Source organism: Leucopleurus acutus (genome assembly GCF_964270905.1).
Source record: "Leucopleurus acutus genome assembly, chromosome: 17".
NCBI classification, from domain to species: Eukaryota; Metazoa; Chordata; class Mammalia; order Artiodactyla; family Delphinidae; genus Leucopleurus; species Leucopleurus acutus.
This window is the reverse complement of record NC_139159.1, coordinates 4,598,811-4,621,274: the sequence shown is the minus strand read 5'-3', so window position 1 is coordinate 4,621,274 and position 22,464 is coordinate 4,598,811. Positions and strand designations below refer to the sequence as shown.

The window sequence follows — 22,464 nt, the reverse complement described above, 5'->3', positions numbered from 1 at the left end:
GTTTTCTCATCAGTGCAGGGATTCTGTGAGGACCAAATGAGATAGTTATCATGGATCCAATACAGTGCCTGTCAGGTGAATGCTCAATAAATGTTCATTCTTGTTTCTATGGGACAAAAGTGAAAGCGCTATTCATGGAGAAAGTAACTTTTGAACAAGGCTTTGAAGAATGAGTGGGAAAGAAATTGAGTAACTATTTCACAGCATTTTGTTTAAAAATTAAATAGACAGTTTTGCAGGAAAAGAGAAATGATCAAAATTGGTTCAAGAAGGAGAGAGAAACAGAACAGATCAGTAATCATGAAGTAAATTGGAACAGTGGTCAAAGTCTGTATCCTCCTCCCTTCACAAAGGGCCGAGAGCCCACAAGTTATACTAAACTTTTAAGGAACAGATAATGCCCATCTGTGTTTGAGAGTGTAGGAAAAAATGTGGAGCTGCACAGTTTATTTTGCAAAGCTAGCAGAACTTTGCTATTGAAACTAAGGAGAACACAAAAAGGAGATTTGCAGGTCAGTCTCATAGAATGTAGTTTTATAAAATTCAATAGTTATAATAAAAAAAAATCTTAGGAAGCGAAGACTAAAAGGTACTACTTCAATAAAGGGAATGTACCAGGAATCTTCAACAAAGATGATCCACATTGGAGAAGTGGAGAAGTATTAAAGCGAGTCCCGTAAGTAGGGACCAGAACAAGGAGGCTCTCACCACTGCTATTTAACATTGTCCTGGAGCTCCTAGAAATAAGTACAGAGACGAGAAAAGAAGAGATGCCTGAAAGCCAAGTGAATCCACCTATCAGTACTATAAGATTAGTTAGCAAGGGAAATGGGCGTATGATAAACACAAAATTAGTAACTACTCATATACCACCAATAGTCATTTTTAAAATGGAAAGGAAAAATGCTACTTGAGACTAGATCTAACCAAAAAACACGTAAAAACTTTATGGAGAAACTGTATACTATACAAATGGAATTCAGAAAAGGTGAAGTGGATAGAGAGTCTCAGCGTAGTAGAGATGTTGCTCTACAGCCCACACTCCCAGTTCCTTTACCAATTCAGTAGACTTCTAACACGTTTTCATCAAACGTCTAAAATTCATATAAAAGGGCAAACAAGAATATCCAAGACAAATTTGACAAAACAAAAGAGGAAGTTTTCCCCTATCATATCAAAACCATTAACATTTATAATGATTAAAATTACAGCGTTGGTACAGGGAAAGGATCATCACAAACAGATCAAACAGATTAAAAAGTCAGAAATGTGAATTTAGTAAATGATAAAAGTGGTATTCCAGATCAGCAGGAAAAGATATAGGAAAATATTTGATGATCTCCAAGTACGGAAGGTCTTAAAGAAGATGCAAAAAACCAAAAACTGTTCAAAAAAGACAGAACTAAAAGACACATCGAAGATGGGGCAGATCACCACAAGTCATTTACAACATAGCTTAGAAAATAATAAATTAGTAAGAAAATAAATCCAACTTAAAAGTGGTCTAAGCATGTGGTCTAAAAATGGTCTAAACGTAAATGCCAATAATTATAACAGATTCATAAGCCCACTAGTAATTAGGAAAGTGCACATTAAAACTGCACTGAGATAGCGTTTTTACTCAGAGGATTGGCAAATAATTAAAGTTTGTTGACATTAAAGGATGAGAATGTGGAGATGGGAACTCTCACTCGGTGCATGTGAGAAAGTACCGCAGTGTAGTGTAGCGAGTCAGGAGGATGATTTGGTAGTTTCTGTTATCATTTAAAATGGGCGTGTACCATATGATCAACAGTTACCTGTCTTAGCATCCAGTCTAGTGATAAATTCACACATTCAGTGCACAAGGATGCATATAAATGAAGGTTCATTGCAACCAATATTTGAAAAATTGGAAACAATCCAGTGGTCCCTAAATAGGAAAATGGCTAAATGAACTGTGCTAGGAATTCATTATGGAATCCTTTACAGCCATTAAAAAAATCATTAAAAAAATCGCTACATGTGTATATCAAATAGATGTCCAAGATATGTTGTTGAATGGAAAAACTGAGATTCATTACTATAGTCCTAATAGGAAACTACCTAGGTTAAAACATGCACACACCTCAGTACCGAATAAAATGCAGTGTGTATTCAGGACCAGAAGATGAATCATTCATGGGTGAGATGTATGCGGAAGGATGAACCTGGAGAAGTAGACAAATTAGGCTTTAAAGGCTCTTGAATGCTATGCTCAGGAGTTTGACTTTATTTTGTAGGTAGTTTGCCTCTGTGTGCTTTCCGGAGGAAGACTCAAAAGGATGGTATTGTTATTTTACCATAGTGTGTAGGCGTATAGCCTTGAAAATGGATTTTTGGTGACAAATTCAGAAAGGATCTATCTCTTAGGAGAAGATCATCCTTATCTGGGTTCATGATGCTGATGTCTAAAGCCAGTGGGCAGTAACTCATTTACATAATAAATAATTGCTATGGAGGTAGATGAGGCTACCTGAGCTCCCCGTGACCTTCAGATCCTCGCCAAAGAATCTGGAGAGTGCTTAGGCTCAGGGGACAGAGCAGGGGAGGTAAATAAATGCGCATCTCTTGGCATCAAATAAGAGAACCGCAATCGTCCCAAGAGTAGGGCTGTTTTCATTGAAGGGGCCCAGACCACTCGAAATGTGCATAAAGTGTGCATACGGAGGCTCTCCGTCCCTGGACAGCGGATGGACGGATGGTGGCGATAGCTGCGTTCCCGATTGCGTTCTCTGAGCGGCTGTTGCCCATCAGATCCCCAGGACTGGGGTTCTGTAGGCAGGAGAGGACGGGGCCACACTTCAAAACCAACACTGGGAAGAGGGAGTGATAGATTTAAGAGTTTTTGGAGGTAAAACGCACAGAAGCTGGTGACCAGGGGAATATAGAGTCTGAGCGAGGAGCAGGTAACGTGCCCCAGGATTTCTGCTTTTGCTCGACAGGGAAACATGGGACAGGAAGTGCTCCTTTAGAGACGGTCACGTGAGCAGCACAGAGGAGGGAGGCGCCCTGAGTCCACGTGACACCGAAAGAATCTGACATCACTTGATCGGTAATTGGGACCTAAAAGGCCTTGACATTGACCAGAGTGATTATCTGCCGGTGCTTTTATAGCGAGGGGCGGTATGACCCCATCCACGCTTTACGAGTGACACAGTTGAATATTGGGGCTTAATGTTTAGTGGCACGATGGTAAACTCTAGTTTTTGTCAATAATGAATTGATTCATTGAATTTTTCTACTTTCAATCAGGTGACCTGGTATTAAGTAACAATTATTTCTCAATTCTTTTTTTTTTAAAAAAAAGTATTCTGGAAAACAAGAGAGAACCTCAGGAATATGCTGTATAGAATCCCTGAAAGAAGTATTCTTTATTTCTTGGAAAATTTATCTGATGGGACAATCGATCCTTTGGATAACGTCAGACAACTTCAGTGACTGTTCTAAGTAAATTGAATTATTTGAATTAGAATTCGGTAATTGGGAAGAAATGTTAAAAGTATAGACACATACAGAATCTTGAAATATCATTAAATTCAGTTTTTAAAAACATTCTCTTGAGCCCATTTGAAATATTACCAAGTAGTTTATTCCTTCAGTAGTGGGGCGGGGGGGGAGTGGAACTCTGTCCCTGCCCGCGTCAGATACCTTTGGCAAGTACCGGTTCTTAGAAGCGGTGGAAGGCTTTCCTGCGCTTCTCCCTGGGCCAGGTTTTGCTTTTACAAGAGAAGCTTCCGGGAAGCGAGGGGGATTTTGTTCTCTGAATCTTTAGCAGGGTCTCCCGTGAGTCTCTGGCCTGCCCCGCCCCTGGTTTTCTCGTGCATTTGCGCTGAGGCCTGCGTGAGGCTGGGGAGCGGGTGCAGACTCTTGTTTGTCTCTGGGTTGCCGGGGATCCAACACCTAGCGCTCGCCCACATTCGGTCTTTAAGTGTTTGTTAACATTTTGGTGGTTTTCTTCTCTCCCACTTTTGTGGCACCCGCCCGCCCTCCCTCCCACGCGGCTGAGAGAGCGACTTCAGCTTTCTAACGTGCTGCTTCTTCTCCTTCTTAGGGTGGGAGTGAGGTGCTCTTAGGGCTGCAGAGTTGATTTTAGTTTTCTCCTTTTCTGTATTTGCGACTGTTAACCTTCTCCAACAGTGAGAAACCAGGCTGACATTATCCTTAATATGTAAACTGATTTGATCAGTCCCCCTGGGTGTAATCAGTCTCCCATCACTGCCACCGTCCCCTGCCACTCAGGGACACCACCCTGCTCCACTCGGGCTCTGACCCCCATCCTCATGCCACATGGCTCCCCTCCTTTGCCCGCCCAGGCCCCAGCACCCTTTCTAGACTCTTCTCCAGTGTGTGGGCTCTCGTGACCGTTTGGGTTTTGACTCGCCATCCCGGGCCACCCTGTACGGATGCCCTCCTCGCCCTGCCTGGGCTCCAGCACCCACCGCAGGCCACCCTCCACCCAGGCACCTACTGCACGCCGGCCCACCCAACCACTGTAGGACCGATATATTCAGGGAGGGAGGGAAGGGGAAAGTGGATGGAAACAGGGGGGCTTGTGCTCCCGAAAGAAAGACTGAGTGTCTGAGTTAGTAACCATCCTTTAGTATAAATAAACTAATATTAAATACATTTTAAGTATCTGTATTTTGTCTTTCTAACAGGTTATGAAGTTCATGGGATGGAAAAAATACCAGAAGGGCCAGCACTGATCATTTTTTATCATGGAGCTATTCCCATCGATTTTTACTACTTCATGGCTAAAATTTTTATCCATAAAGGCAGAACTTGCCGAGTAGTAGCTGATCACTTTGTTTTTAAAATTCCAGGTAAACTTTCACTGTAGCTGGTGATATAAAAATGTTTAATTAACATGATCAAACTATGTGACAGTCTGTATGTCTTCGAGTTTAGTATCTGTTTTAGGTAATATACCTAAATATAAAAACATGATGGCCAAAAATGTTATTTAATTTCTTTCTCTATTAACAGGTAGTCATTATTTTTTGAAGTTAAATCCTAAAAGAAATTGTAACTTTTGCCAAACAGTTAATTTGTATTTTGGTATAGAAGGTAGTTGATTTTTCATATGGTGAATTTTTCCATGAGATATTGATCTGGGAGTTTAATTTTATAGTAATTAGTGTTTGATTACTGTCAGTTTGATAGCAAATCAAAGTTAAAAAAAATTAGCCAGGATGTATTTTGTCTTTATATAATCATATAATATTGCCTCAGAAATCCTAACCTAAAGAGCCTATTATGTCTTTTATCATACTTGACTTGCTTGGTAGAATTATAACTCTTAAGACTGAGGACTACTTTCTTTTAAATATTCATATTCATAAAGGCTTCGTACCTTTTTAAAAAGATTAATAAACTGAATGGTTTCAAACATGATAAGAGTTTTAAAAAATATCATTCTAAAGTAAACTCATTAAGATTAAATCTTATTTTCTTCTGTCAGGAAGTCAGCAGAAACAAGCCAAGAAAGTTTATGGTATGTTCTCTGGAATTGTAAAAGCAAAAGCCAACCGTCAACCAGATAAACACCAGACAGTGGATGAAATAACAGTTCTCTTAGTGCCTTTCATAGACATGGTTAAGGTTTCCAGCATCCTTGTGCCACTAAAAAGCCATTTGTACTTTGTGTATAAACTAAATTGGCTATAAAATGTATTTCTTTAGACAGTAATATGATCACTTTATAATAAGCTTGGAAACTACAGGAAAGAAAAACATCATTATATGGTCTTACCCTCCTAACATATATCCAGTTATCATTTTGACTTATTTTGTTCATTTTTTAAAAAATTAATTCATTCATTTATTTTTGGCTGTGTTGGGTCTTCGTTTCTGTGCGAGGACTTTCTCTAGTTGCGGCGAGCGGGGGCCAGTCTTCATCGCGGTGCGTGGGCCTCTCATATTGCAGCCTCTCTTGTTGCGGAGCACAAGCTCCAGACGTGCAGGCTCAGTAGTTGTGGCTCACGGGCCTAGTTGCTCCGCGGCATGTGGGATCTTCCCGGACTGGGGCTCGAACCCGTGTCCCCTGCATTGGCAGGCAGATTCTCAACCACTGCGCCACCAGGGAAGCCCTATTTTGCTTCATTTTTAATTTGCACATCTTCACGTTATGCAAACTGTTTTGTTCTTTTTTAAAAAACTTAATATAGCATTAACATTTTCCCATGTTTTATAAATAACATTTTAAATATATGACTAAAATATTTACTTAACTAGTTTTCTCTTATGGAACATTAGGTTGCTTACTTTTTTTTCTTTTTATAAATAATAAATGTGAATATTTTTATTTAGCATTTGACTTAAAAATTTCCCCCTTTATGATCTTGTAATTTATTAAACCTCCCCTGTTTATTCATTTATCATGAGAATACATCTAGTGAAATCAGTGAACTTTTAACATAGTATAGGATGAGAATTATTTCTTCTCAATAATATTGATAATCTTGCTTCAGATCCTTAAACCTATGAGAAGTTGGGTTATTCTGCACAGTTTTCGCTCTCCATCCCCATATTTCCCAGTCTCAAGGGATAATGTATACAAACACCAGTCCTCTGAATTTCCAGTTTAGGATTTGGTTAAAATATTTAATTACTGATAGGATTATTTCTTTCATCCATAAATAGCTATAATTTGAAAAACTGTATAATATTAAGACTGGAATTAATTGTTTCTGAGCCAACCACTCACTTTATTAAAAACTCTTAATGATATTGCTATCATTGTTGATTTAAAAAAAATTTTATTGTGGAATTAGCAGTATCTAACTTTTAATTTCAATAGCTTTAACTGTGGCTTGCCAGTTTTGGTAGAGCTAGAGCAGTCAGACTCACATTCTCTTGAGTGATTCTCTTTCTTATAGGGTTAATGGAAGATTAGATGTGTGATTGATGATGGGATGTCCTTTCTGATTGCTCTAATAAATACTGTAGACAGTGTTTGGCCATGAGATGCAGTGGAAGGAGCTTTGGACTAGACATACCTGGACCGGAATCTCTGCCCTGCCCTTTGCTAGGTGTGTGACTTGGAGCAAGCTTCTTAACTCTCTGAGTCAACTTTCCTCATCTGTAAAATGGGAATAAGAATCCCTATTTTCCCAGGTGTTTTTTTTTTTTTTTTTTTTTGGCCACCACACAGCACGGCATGTGGGATCTTAGTTCCCCAACAAGGGATCGAACCTGTGCCCCCTGCAGTGGAAGCATGGAGTCTTAACCACTGGACCACCAGGGAAGTCCCATGAGTTTTAATTAAGAATTTGAATATGTAGCCAGAGTAGTAGGTGATCACTGAGAAAGTAATCAGCGAGACATAGCTATTAATTTACCAGCAATATTAATCTTATGTTAACCTTAAGAGTTGTTGTTGGTTTAAAAAAAAAGTAAAAAAAAGAATTTACTGATTTAAGTATAGATAGTACATTATGTAGGTTGTGAAGATTTTTGCTCTTGAAGAATTGGACAAGAAGTACTTAAGATATATCTTCATGCTAATGTTTCTTACAGGGTTTAGTTTATTACTTGATGTATTTTGTGCTATACATGGACCAAGAGAAAAATGTGTTGAAATTCTGCGGAGTGGTCACTTGTTAGCTATCTCACCAGGTGGTGTTCGAGAAGCCCTGATTAGCGATGAGACCTACAACATCGTGTGGGGTAATCGTAAAGGCTTCGCTCAGGTTGCAATTGATGCAAAAGTGGTGAGTTGTATAAAACTGATTATTAAAGGAAAGCTATGTCTGCTTTAAAATAAATGCTTAAATAGCTTAAGAGTATATCAGAATTTAGATACTGTCATTGCACTGCTTTAAAAATTAGTGTCTGTAACTCTAAGATAACAATAGAGAAATATTCCTTGTGCGTGGGAAGCCATCTTTATAAAAAAATTCAATCTGGAAATTTGCAAATATCTAGCAAAGCTTTATTTTATGCTTCAAAATCCAGCTTCTTTTAATCAGATTTATGAAATTTTTTGTATTCCTTCACTTATACTTTTTTTCATAAGTATAATCAATCCAACTCTGTGTATTTTAATCCTTTGGTTCAACTGAGTTGGCACGTTTCAGTGATGGCTATTGGTTGGTTTCATTGTAATTCTTGCATTTGTGACCAATTTATATAACAATAGAGCCCAAATAATATATGGTTCCTACCGTTTTTCATCAGTAAATGTGATCAGCTCTCTAATAGTATGAATAAAGATGAGAGATTGGTGTAATTTAGATCTTTTTAAAAGAACGAATTTGTCAATAAAATTAAGTGTTCCTCTGGGATTCACTGTAATTATTCTACTTAGTAAACTGGAAAATCTGAATGTCATCTTGTTTTTTTGCTTTGGAAAGTATATCTAAGCTTTTTGGTCTCTGTATTGTACTTTATCCTATGAAACATTTATTACTTATGGAATGTTTCTTCTTTGTTTTCTGTTTGTTTTCATTATAGATTGTCTATCAGAAAAAGAAATCATAGCACTTGACAAGGTGGTTTTCTTTTTCCAGGCCAATTAGTTAGGGACTGCTGCTAATGCTTTCACATTTCTGTTTTTTGTGTGTGTGTTTCCACTGCTGTCATATAGACATCAGTCTGCACCCTTAGCTTGCCTGTTCATCTTGCAGATACAGGCTTTTGATTAAAAAGGAAAGGATTATGGATGACTCCTTCTAACCCAAAAGCAACATTTGGAGAAGAATGGACATTTTCCCTTTATTTTTTAATTGCAGAGTTACAATAAAATAAAATACATTGAGCTCTAGTCTCTGTACATATTTGTACATGTAATTCCTAGAAGTAAGTTATAGTGCTTTAACAATGTGATCTTGGTATGAGTTAATGTACTTGTCCAAGTGTTTAATAATGGACAACATAAAAATTTAAACGCTACTGTCCTATAGTAGATTATAAACTCCCTTAGGACAAAGCCACTTTTTATATTCTGAATTCCTAGTACAATGACTAGCACTTAGTAGGCTCTCTGCATTTGTTGAATTGATTTTTTAAATACTACAAGAAAGGAGTCTTTTGAATTTAAGTCTATGTTAATTGTATTAATGATACAGAAAATTAATTTATAGCCCATTTTATTTTCCAAAAAGTCTTATGTACTAAGGTAGAAAACAAAACCTTAGACTTTATGAATAACATAGAATATAAGATGATATATGCACAGTTGTTCCGAAATTAAGGATAATCAGTGTAAATGTACATTAAAGCAATGATAACAGCTAAAAACTTAAAGATAGTTCAATCTTCAGGTTTGTATTTTGAGAGAATTATTTCTTCCAAGGTTTAAGGTAAAAGTGACAAAAATAGATTTGGAATCACACAGATCGATCATGGAATTCTAATTCCTCATCCTTAAGTTACAGTTTTAAGGACCATTGCCTGGAAGAAGTCTTGAAAGAAACAACTATATAGAGAAAGAAGCCCTTTTATCAATCCCTGAGTTTCTAGATAATTAATTAAGATAACCTAGATAGAGCTTCCCTGGTAGCACAGTGGTTAAGAATCCCCCTGCCAATAAAGGGGACACGGGTTCTAGCCCTGGTCCGGGAAGATCCCACATGCCGCTGAACAACTAAGCCCGTGCGCCACAACTACTGAGCCTGCACTCTAGAGCCCGTGAGCCATAACTGCTGGGCCCACGTGCCACAACTACTGAAGCCCATGTGCCTAGAGCCCATGCTCCACAAGAGAAGCCCCGCAATGAGAAGCCCACACACCACAACGAAGAGTAGCCCCTGCTCGCTGCAACTAGAGAAAGCCCATGTGCAGCAACGAAGACCCAACACAGCCAAAAAAAACCCCCGATAACCTAGATAATTTAAGGTTTTTTATACAAAACTTGAGAAAATTTAATAAACAGCCTTTTACAAGTTAATAAACAAAAATCTTTAACGTTGCTGATTTACAAAATAGCACTGCATCACTGATAAATCTTGTACCACCCTAACCTTCCTTAGCACTTTTAAAGGCTTTATGTTGGTACCCCTGTACAGTAAGTAGCTGACATATGTAATTATTCCAGTGTTACAGATGAGGAAACTCAGGCACACAGAGATGAAGGGATGGAGGGACCCTGTCACACAGCAAGTCAGAAGCAGAGCTTACAGTTCAGGACTGCAGGCAGCTGGTACACTGCACAGTGAGTCCGCCAACCCCAAGATTAGAGGGCCTTGCAGATCCGCGAGGGAAGCCTTTCAGTCACATGAGGATACAGTTGTAAATGGTACCAGCAGCTTATTTGAAAAAGCCCTTCTTAGGTCTCACAGAATTATCATAAACTTTGAATAAAAAGTTACGACTGTTGTTACGAGACTAACCACATTTAAATTGAAACAAAGGAATGGAAATTCAAGTGAAAATCTAGGTCATCAACAGAAATTCACAAAATATTGGCAGAAAATATTTAAGGCTCGTCTGCAAGTTACAGGCTTTTTGATATAATCTAAATCACTCTTATTTTGTGAATTCCTGAGAATTCTGACTTTGCTAAGAATTTTTAGGTAATTTCGTAGCTAAATAATTTGGGGAAAAAAATGAGCCCATTTACTCTAATTGGAAAACAAATAACAGATGTAAAAGAAAATAGCATTCGTTTCAATAAAGTTGTTTATATGTATTATCTCAATCTATAAAAACCTTGAGATGGGATCATTATTATTATTGTCATTTCATACATGAAGAAACAGGTTTAGTGACCTGTCCAATGGTTCCCACTTAAATTTTTGTGGCAAAGTTAAGACTCCAAGGCCACGCTCTATTCCCCAAGAATAGTTTTAACAAAATACACATTCTCTACCTCTTCACACACGTGTACATACACGTACAGAGATACATGTATACATGTAATCAATTTGATTCTAGGTTACTTATGCAACTACCTTGTTATACAAAGTGTGCGCAAACAAAGGAACGAACTACAGTATGAAGTTGTAATAAGGTAATGCTTGCAGCTGTAAGGCTGCAAGCTTGAATGTAAATTTAGAAACCAGGGTATAGCCTGGAATACTGAGTCTGTAGGGTAAGCCTTCTCCTGTTTAGTATCTTCTAGAAATGCCCAGCTTCTGGAGAGTTAGCCATTTAAAGGATGATATATATATACCTGAAGAGTCTTTATAAAGTGCGTCCTTCAATACTAACTTCGGGGTTCATGCCAGTCAGTAGACAAAAACCTAGCAGCACTGATCAGAGAAGGCAAGGCGGTGTATATATGAGCTGAAAGCTTTCTGTTCCTTCCTGGGCATCTTAAGTTCTCAACTCTAAAGACATTGTAGAAGTATTTAAAACATTAGGATTCCAACCATCACTTTATTCTACAAAACTAGTGGTGGTTTTAGGAAAATCATAATCTGAGTTTTTTTACAAAAGAGTCAGTCTACTTTGTCTTAGGTGTTAGCTTTATGAATTAACTCCATCAGATTTTAAATTATTCATCGGACTGCTGCTTCTTTACCCGGCTTTTCTGGTTTTAAAATTGCTGCTGCCTGTTTCCTACCCTTTGTATTCAGAGAATACAAGCTAATTCCTTAGAAGCATTTTCTCTTTGTCCTGTTGATTCATTCCTTCTTTAGTTCACCTGTCACACTGTCTTTTAGTACCTGCTTTATTCCAGGCACTGTTCTAGGTGTTTCCAGCAGTGAACGAAACCAAGTCTCTGCTATGGGGGGGTCTTGCTTCTAGTGAGGGGAGAGAGATAATAACTAAATGGTCAGTTAGGTGATTGAAAGGGAGTATGTTTTATGAAGAAAGCTGTGTCTGTAGACTCTTTCCTTTAGTCCACCAGATTTCACTGGTTTCCAAAGCTGAAAAGGAATGGCTTTTTAAATGTCAGCTTATTTAAATGTTTCAAACCCTGCTCACTCAGGCAAGTAATTCTGTATTAACAAATGCTGATAGTAGACTGTAAGTAAAATGATCCTCGCCCCCCCCTCCAGTTTTATCTATTCTAAAACATCATTTAATTCAGTATATTTTGTGTACCTTTTAAAGTGTTTTATTCAATTTTTTATCTACTTCAGTTTCGCCGTGGCGTAACTTCCTTACATGATCCTTTGCTACTTTATCCATTGTTTCATGACATTTAGATGAGGTCTCCATTTTTAAAAAATCATATTTAACCAATAATGTTCATGGAAAAATAAAAACCATGAACTTTTGAGCAGACACCCTCCAAAATAATGATAGAAAGTGTTCTTTTATGTATATGTTTTTCCTTTTTTTTACTTTTTTTTGGTGTTGAGTATTATACTTACTTTTCATTGATGTTGAACATTATTAGATTTAATAAGCTCACAAAAACATGGTGTTTCACTAATTCCATGACAGCATCTTGTTAAAACTTGTCACTTGAACATATGTAAGTTTCTCCATAGAGAGAATTGCTGTTTTGAAACTTTTTCTTCAGTAGCCCACTGAAATCAGTTTAATTATCACATTCATTTTACTTAATGAAATTAATGATCACTTTAATCTTAATTTTGAGTTTCAAGAGTTCATGTGGAATGATAGGAAAGTCGGTAAATGAAATATTATGTATTACCACTAGAAGGTAGTGTTTCCAATTTATATTTTTCTACAAATGATCATGTTCATTTTAGTCTGATAAGTCACACTGGTGTTAACAGTATACCTTTATTTTTAAAATGCCTTGGTTTTGTGACTTAAACAGGCCCTCAAAAGTTTGCATTAGAGACATCAAATGGATTAACGTATTTACTTTTTAATTCAAATTCTCTCTTTAGCCCATTATTCCTATGTTTACACAAAATATTCGAGAAGGATTTAGATCCCTCGGAGGAACAAGTAAGTTCTGATTCATATGTTTTTGCTAATTGTAATGTAATATTTAGAATGTAATATTTTAAATATTTGGGCTTTTGAACACTACAGGAAAACTTTTTGGATTATTGCTTTAGAAAATGCATATACTATTTAGATGTTTTTCTCTTTAAACTCTAAATGATAACTGGTTCTAAGCAATGGTGGTTCTAGATGTTAGAGTTTTGTTAAGGGTCTCACGTATATACGGAAGCTTATTTATCATGGGCTTTTTAAAATTACAGAGTGAATTTTCTAATTTACTGTGTTAAACCATGCTGTTGAGGTTTAAAACAAATGTACTTATTTGTAAATAAAGACTATCTTCCTAACTCATTCCTGAAGAAGTGACAGCTGTAAAAATGGATGGCAATAAAAAAAATTGGGGGGGGGGCAGAATTTGAAAGTCTATTTATCTTGAAAAAAGTATATATATATGTTTGCATAAATCTCTTAAATTTTAAGAAATTAATTTCTATTGGAGTATAGTTGATTTTACAATGTTGTGTTAGTTTCAGGTGTACAGCAAAGTGAATCAGTTATACATATACACATAGCCACTCTGATTTAGATTCTTTTCCCATATAGGTCATTACAGAGTGTTGAGTAGAGTTCCCTGTGCTATACAGTAGGTTCTTAGACAAGAAAATATTGAATTAAGATTAACAACCTAAGGAGATATCATTTGCTTTAATTTATTTCGGTTACCTCTTGTTTTTTTTTGAACCATGATAGATTTACATGAAAGTTCTTTTTGCCTACCTTTAATTTATTGATAACAAAGTAAGCTTTGAACCTAGCTATAAGAGTGATAACAATTCAATGTGCTTTCTCTTTGCAAAGTCTCTCTTTTTTTTTTTTTTAGTTTTATAGTTTGCTTTGTACCCTGTGGTTTATATATTATATTTGATTGATTATGTTTTATCCCTAGTGCTATATTGTTAGTGTTCCCACCCACATACAAATCCCATCCTGAAAACCTTAAACCTCTGTTGTTCCTTTTATGTCTGTGTTGGTATATTGTTGATATTCCATTATGGGTTTTTTTAGTTCTTTTTCTTCAAATTTGGAATGGAAAGGCAGATTGATGTGATGTTTAACTTTTGTTGTGTAATTAATCCTTCTAATTTTCTCTCAGATCATTTCTTTAGAATTTAAGTTGCATACCAGAAGTTATTCCTAATTTTGTTTCTTTAATTGTAAAGTGGTTTTAAAATTCTTTTTGACTGGGTGGCGCAGTGGTTGAGAGTCCGCCTGCTGATGCAGGGGACGCGGGTTCGTGCCCCGGTCCGGGAAGATCCCACATGCCGCAGAGCGGCTAGGCCCGTGAGCCATGGCCGCTGGGCCTGCGTGTCCGGAGCCCGTGCTCTGCAACAGGGGAGGCCACAGCAGTGAGAGACCCGCGTACCGTAAAAAAAAAAAAAAAAAAAAAAAAAAAAAAAGTTCTTTTTGACTGCTTTTTTTACTTTAAAAGTTGAATATCTCAAAAGTTGGTGTGTAGTGGTGTATTTTTTTGAGTATTACTTTGGGTCTTATGGTATATTCTGTGTTTCCATATATAAAGTGTTTTAAACTTTCAGTACAATTCTTTTTTTTTTTTTTTTTTTTTTGCGGTACGCGGGCCTCTCACCGTTGTGGCCTCTTCCATTGCGGAGCACAGGCTCCGGACGCGCAGGCTCAGCGGCCATGGCTCACGGGCCCAGCCGCTCTGCGGTATGTGGGATCTTCCCGGACCGGGGCACGAACCCGCGTGCCCTGCATCGGCAGGCGGACTCTCAACCACTGCGCTGCCAGGGAGGCCCTCAGTGCAATTCTTAATTATGTATTCCATGTTGCTTGTCATGTTTTGGATTCTTTTTTTTTAAACTTAGTCTTAGTCTGTCAGTTTATGTTACATTATTACCACTTCTAATCTTGCTAAATTTCATGGTTGGTCATTAGCATTAACAATTCTTTTTCCTAGTTTACAGTAATGTTTTTAGCCTTTACTTAGTTTGTTGGTGCCTTTTAGTCTCATGTTTACTTGAATTTATTTTATGCTTTCATTTTTTCTTTTGTTTGTGTAAGTCACGTATTTGTGAGTCTTTGGACTTTTTAGCTTCTAGCTTTTTGTTGCAATCTTTATGCTGTGTTTTTCAATAATAGTAATTAGTTTGCCTTTTTAAATTTTTACATTTTTAAAAGCTCATCTTTCCCCCCTAATTAATAGACCTTATTTTTTTGAGCATTTTTAGGTTTACAGAAAAATTGAGCAGAAGGCATAGAGAGTAGCCACAAACCTCACCACTCCCCAGTTTCTTCTGTTATTCACATCTTGCATTAGTGTGGTACATTTGCTACGATCAATGAAAAGTTCATCTTTTAAAAAAGTATTGTATTAATTGCCAGGAGGTGATCCTGTTTGCCTCCATCCTCTAAGTCTTACATAATTAATTTGAAAGTTTACAGTTACATGCTCAGAATATTTAGCCAATTAAAATGATTTTGTTTTCTTTAAAACAGGGTTATTTAGGTGGCTGTATGAGAAGTTCCGTTATCCGTTTGCCCCAATGTATGGAGGTTTTCCAGTGAAGTTACGCACCTATTTAGGGGACCCTATTCCGTACGATCCAAAGATCACGGCAGAAGAACTAGCTGAAAAGGTAAATTATTCTTTCTTTCTTAGTTTTAGGACACATTTGTACTTTCAGGTTTTATTTTAAAAATTAAATAATTCTACAAGCATGTTCTGGATCAGTGGTGATTTTCCCCCAGGGGACATCTGGCAACGTCTGGAGACATTTTTATTGTCACCACGGATGAGACTTGGGAGGAGGTCGTGCTGTTGGCGTCCAGTGGGTAGAGGCCGGGGATGCTGATAAACATTCTATAGTGCACAGGACACCCGCCCCGCCCCCAGCAAAGAACCGTTCTTTCTAAAATGCCAGTTGTGTTGAGGTTAAAGTTCTTGGCACCGTTAATTAAAAGGTTTCGTTAAGTGATATTCAGAAGAAGAAAGCTTTGACCTCCATGAAAAGAAATTGCTTTTGTCTGGTAGAAATACCTTGGGAGGAACATGGAATCGTGCTTAAGAGTGTGGGTTGTGAAGTCAGATTGTTCTAGTGCCACTGTTTGTTTGCTCGGGCAGGGGAGCAGGGGAGAGAACAGAGCCCACTCACAGAGTTACCCCTGGGGGTCACATGCGATTGAGGACATCCATCATTGAGGGCAGTGTCTGCCCTCTAGCAGGTGTTCCATGACTGCTGGCTACTGCTGTTGCTCTAGGAACTTGCGGCCCAGTGTGGCAGGTAAATAACTAAATCGATGCTTTTAAGGTGACGCGTTAGCACAATGGTGTGCTTGCGGCACGATTTCTCAACCTGGGCACTATTGGTATTTTGTTGTGCGGTTGTTCCGTGCACCGTAGGGTGTTTACTCACTAGATACTGGTAGCATCTCGTTGCTATCCCTCACTCACTGTGACAATAAAAAAACATCTCTAGACGTTGCCATTATCCCCTGGGAGACAAAATCTCCCCTGGTTGAGACCTGCTGTTTTAGGGTATTATGGAAACACAAAGGAAAAACATCTCAATTAAACCAGGGATGCCTCCTTGAAGGAAGTGATGCTTGAATTCAGTTCTGAAAGGCGAAAAGGGATTCGTTGGGTGAAGAGTAGAGAGGTAGAGGAAACAGCGTATGAAAGGATGGCAGCACGAACTGGCGTAATGTCTTCAGGGAGTTGAGGGTGGTCTGGGGTAGCTAAAGGGAAAGACAGTATAGACAATGAGGCTGGAAACATAGGAGTGTCTGGACCACGAAGGCACATCCTTGATTTTGTTTCTTGAAAGCCAGGGGTAGCTACTGAAAGCAGATGACTGATGTAGTAGGTTTGCTTTTAGAAAGATCACTAGAAGCAGTAGGGAGGCCGAGTTTGAGTGAGACCAGGAGAAGCTCAAAAGGGAAGGAGGCTGCTTTGTGAGGGAAAAAATAGGAAACGCTTCCTAGAATTGAGGGCATTTGTGGTAGGTCTTGAAAGACGGACGGGACTTGAACATGCGGACTTGGGGCAGGAGGGAAGAGTTCCAACAGAGGAACGGTGGTAGGAAAGTTGACTGCACACACCAACAGTGTAGAGCAGCCTGATAGGACTAGGAGAGTGAGGTTGGGAAGGTGCCTAATAAATTCGCCTTCAGGAATTTCGCAAAGCATGTGAACATTGTGAAGGTTCTAAGAAGCCCCGCAATAAAGAGGTCTATTTAACTTTGTTTCAAAGAGCTTTGCCCAGTCTCATCTGACCAAAACCAGCTCCTGGTTTTTCCTGGAATAGCAGCTAATAACAGCTCTGGAATAAACTGGGGGAATCACTAGCTGAGTGCGTAGCGAGCATTTGGTTGAGATGAAACTGGAAAAGTAAGTGGGAACTCTATTTTTCGGCCCGTGAATAGCAGACTAGGGATTTTGTTTAGGAGAGGCCATTGGAAGTAGCCGTCCACCCGCAGTGACACTGGCCAAGGCAGGCACACGGCCACACTGGGCGTTAACGGGGCGGGACAGGATCCTTTCCACAGGGATGGCCCAGAAGAGGCCGAGCAGACGAGCACCTGTAATGCCCAGGGCTCAGCAAGGTCTGGCACTTAGGAAAGGATGCCCAGCCGCGGCAGCTAGAATGTCACATCAGATGAGACTGTTCAGATCAAGCAGCGGGTATGTAGGAAGCTTGACAAAGGTAACATTAATGATACCTTATGTTCCTTGTCTGTGAGCTTCATTCTGAGAAAACGTACCTCCTGCTAGGTATTCTACTAACTGGTTAGGTGAGTTAACTCAGAGAGTGTAGCAATCCTTTTCCTGAAAGGAAACCCCTCCCACACTGGTTTCCCAGTCCGGGCAGGCTCTGTGCACAGCACTTCTCCCATCCCCAGGTGATGCCTCACGGTGGTGACTTCACATGACACCAGGGCTCAGCCCTCACCCTGTCATGTTGCTTCTGCCCACACACTATTGTTCCTGTACCACATCTCCGCAGCTCCCTGACAAATGCATTCTCCTTTAGCACAGAGCTGAACTCTGTTTTGTTCTTTAAAAAGGTTTTTCCCGCCTAACTATTAGGATTTAATTGGGTCAGAGCAAGTTAGGAATACTTTTTTACAAATACCGTCCATTTTTATGGTTAAGATACAAGGTAATGGAGAGAGAGGGAAGAGGAACTGGCCCGGAAGTTTAGGGATCTGAGTCCTAACCCTAACTCTCCCACCAGGCAGCAGAGTCAGGTTGGGTAAATGGTATGTTCCTCCCTGAGTCTCAGAGTCCTCAACTGTAGAATGGGGAGATTAAAATGGATATCTCAGAGGTTTCGTCCAGGTCTAAAATTAAGTGAATCCTGTTCCCTTACTTTTCTCAGTTAAGGAGAATATATTACTGATCGTTAAATTCCTGGGACTTGATTTTTCATGAGTGAGAAATATATTCATGGCACTGGTAGAGTTAGATATTTTAGATGTTAAAATATATATTTATATATTTACCAATTCAAACTGGTAAAAAGAAGAGGCCTTCCTGAATCATTGAAATACCTCAGTCACTGTCTCCAGTTACTTTAGTACTTTGTTATCAGTATTTAGAGTAACAGAAGCTGTCTACGAAAGCATAGTTTAGTAAAATTTCTGGAGGGAATTTCCTTAAATATATAGTTGCCATGTCCGTATTTCTGATGGTAAGTTGTCATTGCTGAACTAAAGTAAACTTGAAATAAAGAATACTTGAAATTTTCCTTTTGTGGATACATTGCATGAATTTCCAATCTCCATTGTTTACAATATAAGCATAAACTGTAGCATAATGATCCCTGGATTATCGCAAATTCAAAATTACTAACATCTAAATTAATGTAGAAATGAAACCTCATTTAAGAAATGGGAGCTAGACTGTTCAGGCATTTGATTGTGGAGATGATTCATTTTGTAGACACTAAATCTAAATTAAAATACACTGTACTCATGCTGAAGAGGGCACTTGGGATACGGCCTTAAAGTTCTCTCAGTCTTAAAGAAATCTGTTCTGTTTCCATCTGTCTCTGCCTCTCTCCCTGCATTCTGCATACACACATCCACACATACGTTAAGTACAGATTTATTTATACGTACAGGTATATATAATATACATGTCCTGTTAAGATGGAAGGAAGGTGGGGAGAAGTGCGTAGATTTGAGTGGTACTGGGAGGTGAGCTAACGGACGCCACCGATGGATTCTTATTCTCAGTGAATGAGAAGCAGGAATTGTTAAGGATGATTCCCAGGTTTGGGTTACTGGGCTGGATTCATGGCCATTTGCTGAAGCACGTTGAGTTTGAGGTGCCTTTAAAACATTCAAGGGAAGTCATATTGAACACTCCTATCTGAGGCTGGGCGGCTGGAGATATACATCTGGGAGTCGGCAGCGAATGGGTGGTAATTTACGCTGTGGAAAGCTTACTGAGCCTCGGAGGAAGAGTCAGTGCTTGATTTGGGGAGTGTAAATCTGCAAAAGGCGGTTGAAAGGGAGCGTCCTGAAAACCTAGCTTTTCCTCCAGGGGTGTGAGTTCCAGAAGCAGGATCAATGGTCACGTCAGATGAAAAGAATGTCCGTGGGATTTAGCGACACAAGGGGGTCATTAGTGATCTTTGCGAGAGCTGTATTTTCTTAATGCACAGACCTCATATTTCTCCACCCAGAAGTTCTTCCTTGATACATCAATTCATACCAAACAAAGTCTCTACTTTTTCACTTGGTATTTAACTCCCTTCGTGATTTAATTGAAACCTACCTGTAAAGCCTTATACTGCCCAGCAAATGAACACATACCCGAAATGCCAGCTCTCCGTCGCTTAACTGTTTTCTTGTGGTCTTTTCGCTCTTGCTGCTTTCTTCACTGCTATTGAAATCTCACAGGCCGGGGGAGACCGAGACCAAACAGTACCCCGTCCACGCAAACTTCCCTGGTCACCGGCCACCGATGAACTTCAGATGTGTTCTTTTCACACCTCAGATGATACAGCTCACAAATGAGCTTACATTCTAACTCCTTTGTCCTTGATTATGCTTATTATGAGCTCCTTGAGATTAGAGACTTGTTTCACTAACGTTATAGCTTCCAAAGCATCTAGTATTTTCTGAGTGAATGAATAAAATTTTAAAAATATACGGCACAGAACACAACCTGTGTGTCAGTCGCTGTGCTCAGTGCCTGAAGACATGGCTTCAGTTTCATGTAATCCTTATCGTAAGTGTACGAAATTGTTCTCATCTCACAGATGTGAAAACTTGTGCATTAGAGAGGCATATTTTTAAAATACATCTTTGGGCTAGGGTTTCTTAATTATATTTAAAAATAAATGAAGGTCCAAGATTTGTAAAAAGAAGGCTTAATAAAGCTTAGCATCTGAAAAGAAGTGTGTACGGGTATGCCTACCTGTACTATATGCACACAGAAAAAGTTTTTTTAGAGAGCCACAAGCTGATTTAAAGTAAAAATTGTTATTGTAAATCAACTATACTTCAATAAAATAAATTAAAAACAATAAATTAAAAATTGTTGAAATTTGTCATGAATTTAATGGGAACAAATAGTTTTAGATTTCTTGATATATCCTAATTGACTTTCCATTGCTATGACTTAATTTAAATTCCTGTTAAATTTTCTAGAAATTGGGGTAAAGGACTAAAGCACACCTGCTCGTTCATAGTTTTCCTCACTTTCTCCTGTCGCATTGCCTGATGTGATTGGTGTGTATGGTCATGAAAGACAAATACATAAAAGTTTATTAATGGGTGAAAAGGAGTGAAAACTTCCATTTGCCTTCCAGAAAATTTCCTACTACATTTTTCTTCTGATTTTTTTCCCTTCAGTTCTTTTTAGTGTTTATTATGTGCAAGGCATTGCTGTGCTCAGTGCTGGAGAAATGCTAAGATGTATTTTAAGGAGCTTACAACCTGGTGTAGAAAGTTGCCATGCAGACAGTATCTGTAATTCAAGTGTAATAAAGTAAGTATAAGAAATATGCTATGCACAGGGAAGAACCACTGCATCAATGAAAGTTCAAGAACCTTCTGTACTAAACACAATTTGCAACGTTCTGTTACTTTTTTGTATGTTTAGAATGCTGAAAGGGTTTTGAAGTTAAATAAACAGTATTACCTTAAAAAAAAAAAAGAAATATGCTATGGGCATGCTGAGAAGGAAATCATTTATTCTGAGTAGCGATGGGTGCTAAGTTAGGGAAGACTTCTCATAAGTAATAGTATATTAAAATCCTTACTGACTACATATCTACATTGAGAACTAAAAGAATAACGGCCTTTCTTTTGTTTTCTTGATAGACGAAGGATGCTGTTCAAGCTTTGATTGATAAGCACCAAAGAATACCCGGAAACATTATGAGTGCTTTGCTAGAACGTTTTCATAACAAACAAAAGATCAACTAGAAGACTCTTTAATACATTTATATTAATACGTTTATGTCTGTAGGACTGTCTTCAAAATTTTGTGGGTTCTGTAATTAGTATTTTTTAAAAAATCATGTTAATAAGCATCTTTCACTGAACTCGTTTAACATTGTATTGTCAATTTTGTTTCTGCAATCCATTGTGTCAGATTTAAACAATAACTCGTTACATGCCTAATTATTCAGAAAATGATCATGGTTCTTTTTATAATTTCCTAATAATGTATCATAAACATAGATTCTTAAAGTTAAGTTTATTAATAACAGCAATGGAGGTTAAACAAACATTCCTAAATAATGCATCTAGTTTCTGTATCTCTTGCACTGAGCTAGTTTTGCAAGGTGGCATAACCTAGGGTTTAGTACAGACACTTCAGTTAGGAAAAAAAATGCTCTTTCCTCTGCCCCTCATTCCTCTCATGACCTTGGGCAAATCACATAATGTTTTTATGCCTCAACAATTCAATTTTTAAAAACATGTTAATACTTTGGTGAGGAATATTGTTTTAAATTCTTTATATTTGCTGTGATTGATAACTGTAGAATGAAATTATAACTGAATTAATTAAACAATACCAACGTCTTTTAGAAGTTTATGTATTTTGTCCATAGGATGTTTAAATTACTCCTTCAGGTATGATGTCAAGTTGCCAAGGACAATGAAAATGATGTACTGTTTTTCAAGTTGAGTAAAAAAGAAATTAGGGAAAGTAAAATTTCTAATTATTGTTAATATTCTTTCTAGTATTTTATATATATATATATATATATATATATATATATTTTTTTTTTTTTTTGCGGTACGTGGGCCTCTCACTGCTGTGGCCTCTCCCGTTGTGGAGCACAGGCTCCGGACGTGCAGGCTCAGCGGCCATGGCTCACGGGCCCAGCCGCTCCGCGACATGTGGGATCCTCCCGGACCGGGGCACGAACCTGTGTCCCCTGCATAGGCAGGCAGACTCTCAGCCGCTGCGCCACCAGGGAAGCCCCCTCTAGTATTATATTTTTAATGAGACTCTGTAGGCAAGCCGTACAGGGTGTGCATTCTCAGCCCTATGATATGGCATTTAATACTGTCAGGATAGAAATCACGGTTGTGCCCTGCATCTCATATGTTAGAAGCTGATTCTAGGCTGATGAAAGCACAGAGA

The 22,464-nt window shown here is 38.3% G+C and overlaps 1 protein-coding gene across 4 annotated transcripts in view; it reads left to right on the top strand.

Annotated features, from left to right (window-relative positions):
* The window catches only part of TMEM68 (transmembrane protein 68), a 33,600-nt gene extending 11,528 nt beyond the window's left edge, over positions 1-22,072 (top strand). For 2 of the 4 annotated variants that reach the window (XM_082858864.1, XM_082858867.1), the window contains 6 exons: positions 4,680-4,844; positions 5,483-5,515; positions 7,540-7,733; positions 12,774-12,834; positions 15,352-15,491; positions 21,189-22,072. In XM_082858864.1, the coding sequence (XP_082714990.1) occupies positions 4,680-4,844; positions 5,483-5,515; positions 7,540-7,733; positions 12,774-12,834; positions 15,352-15,491; positions 21,189-21,293 (698 nt within the window). In that variant the 3' untranslated portion in view covers positions 21,294-22,072. Of the gene's footprint in view, positions 1-3,446; positions 3,469-4,679; positions 4,845-5,482; positions 5,516-7,539; positions 7,734-12,773; positions 12,835-15,351; positions 15,492-21,188 lie in introns of those variants that run through there. The other 2 variants (XM_082858866.1, XM_082858865.1) reach the window with 2 other exon arrangements.
* Positions 22,073-22,464: the final 392 nt, after the last annotated feature.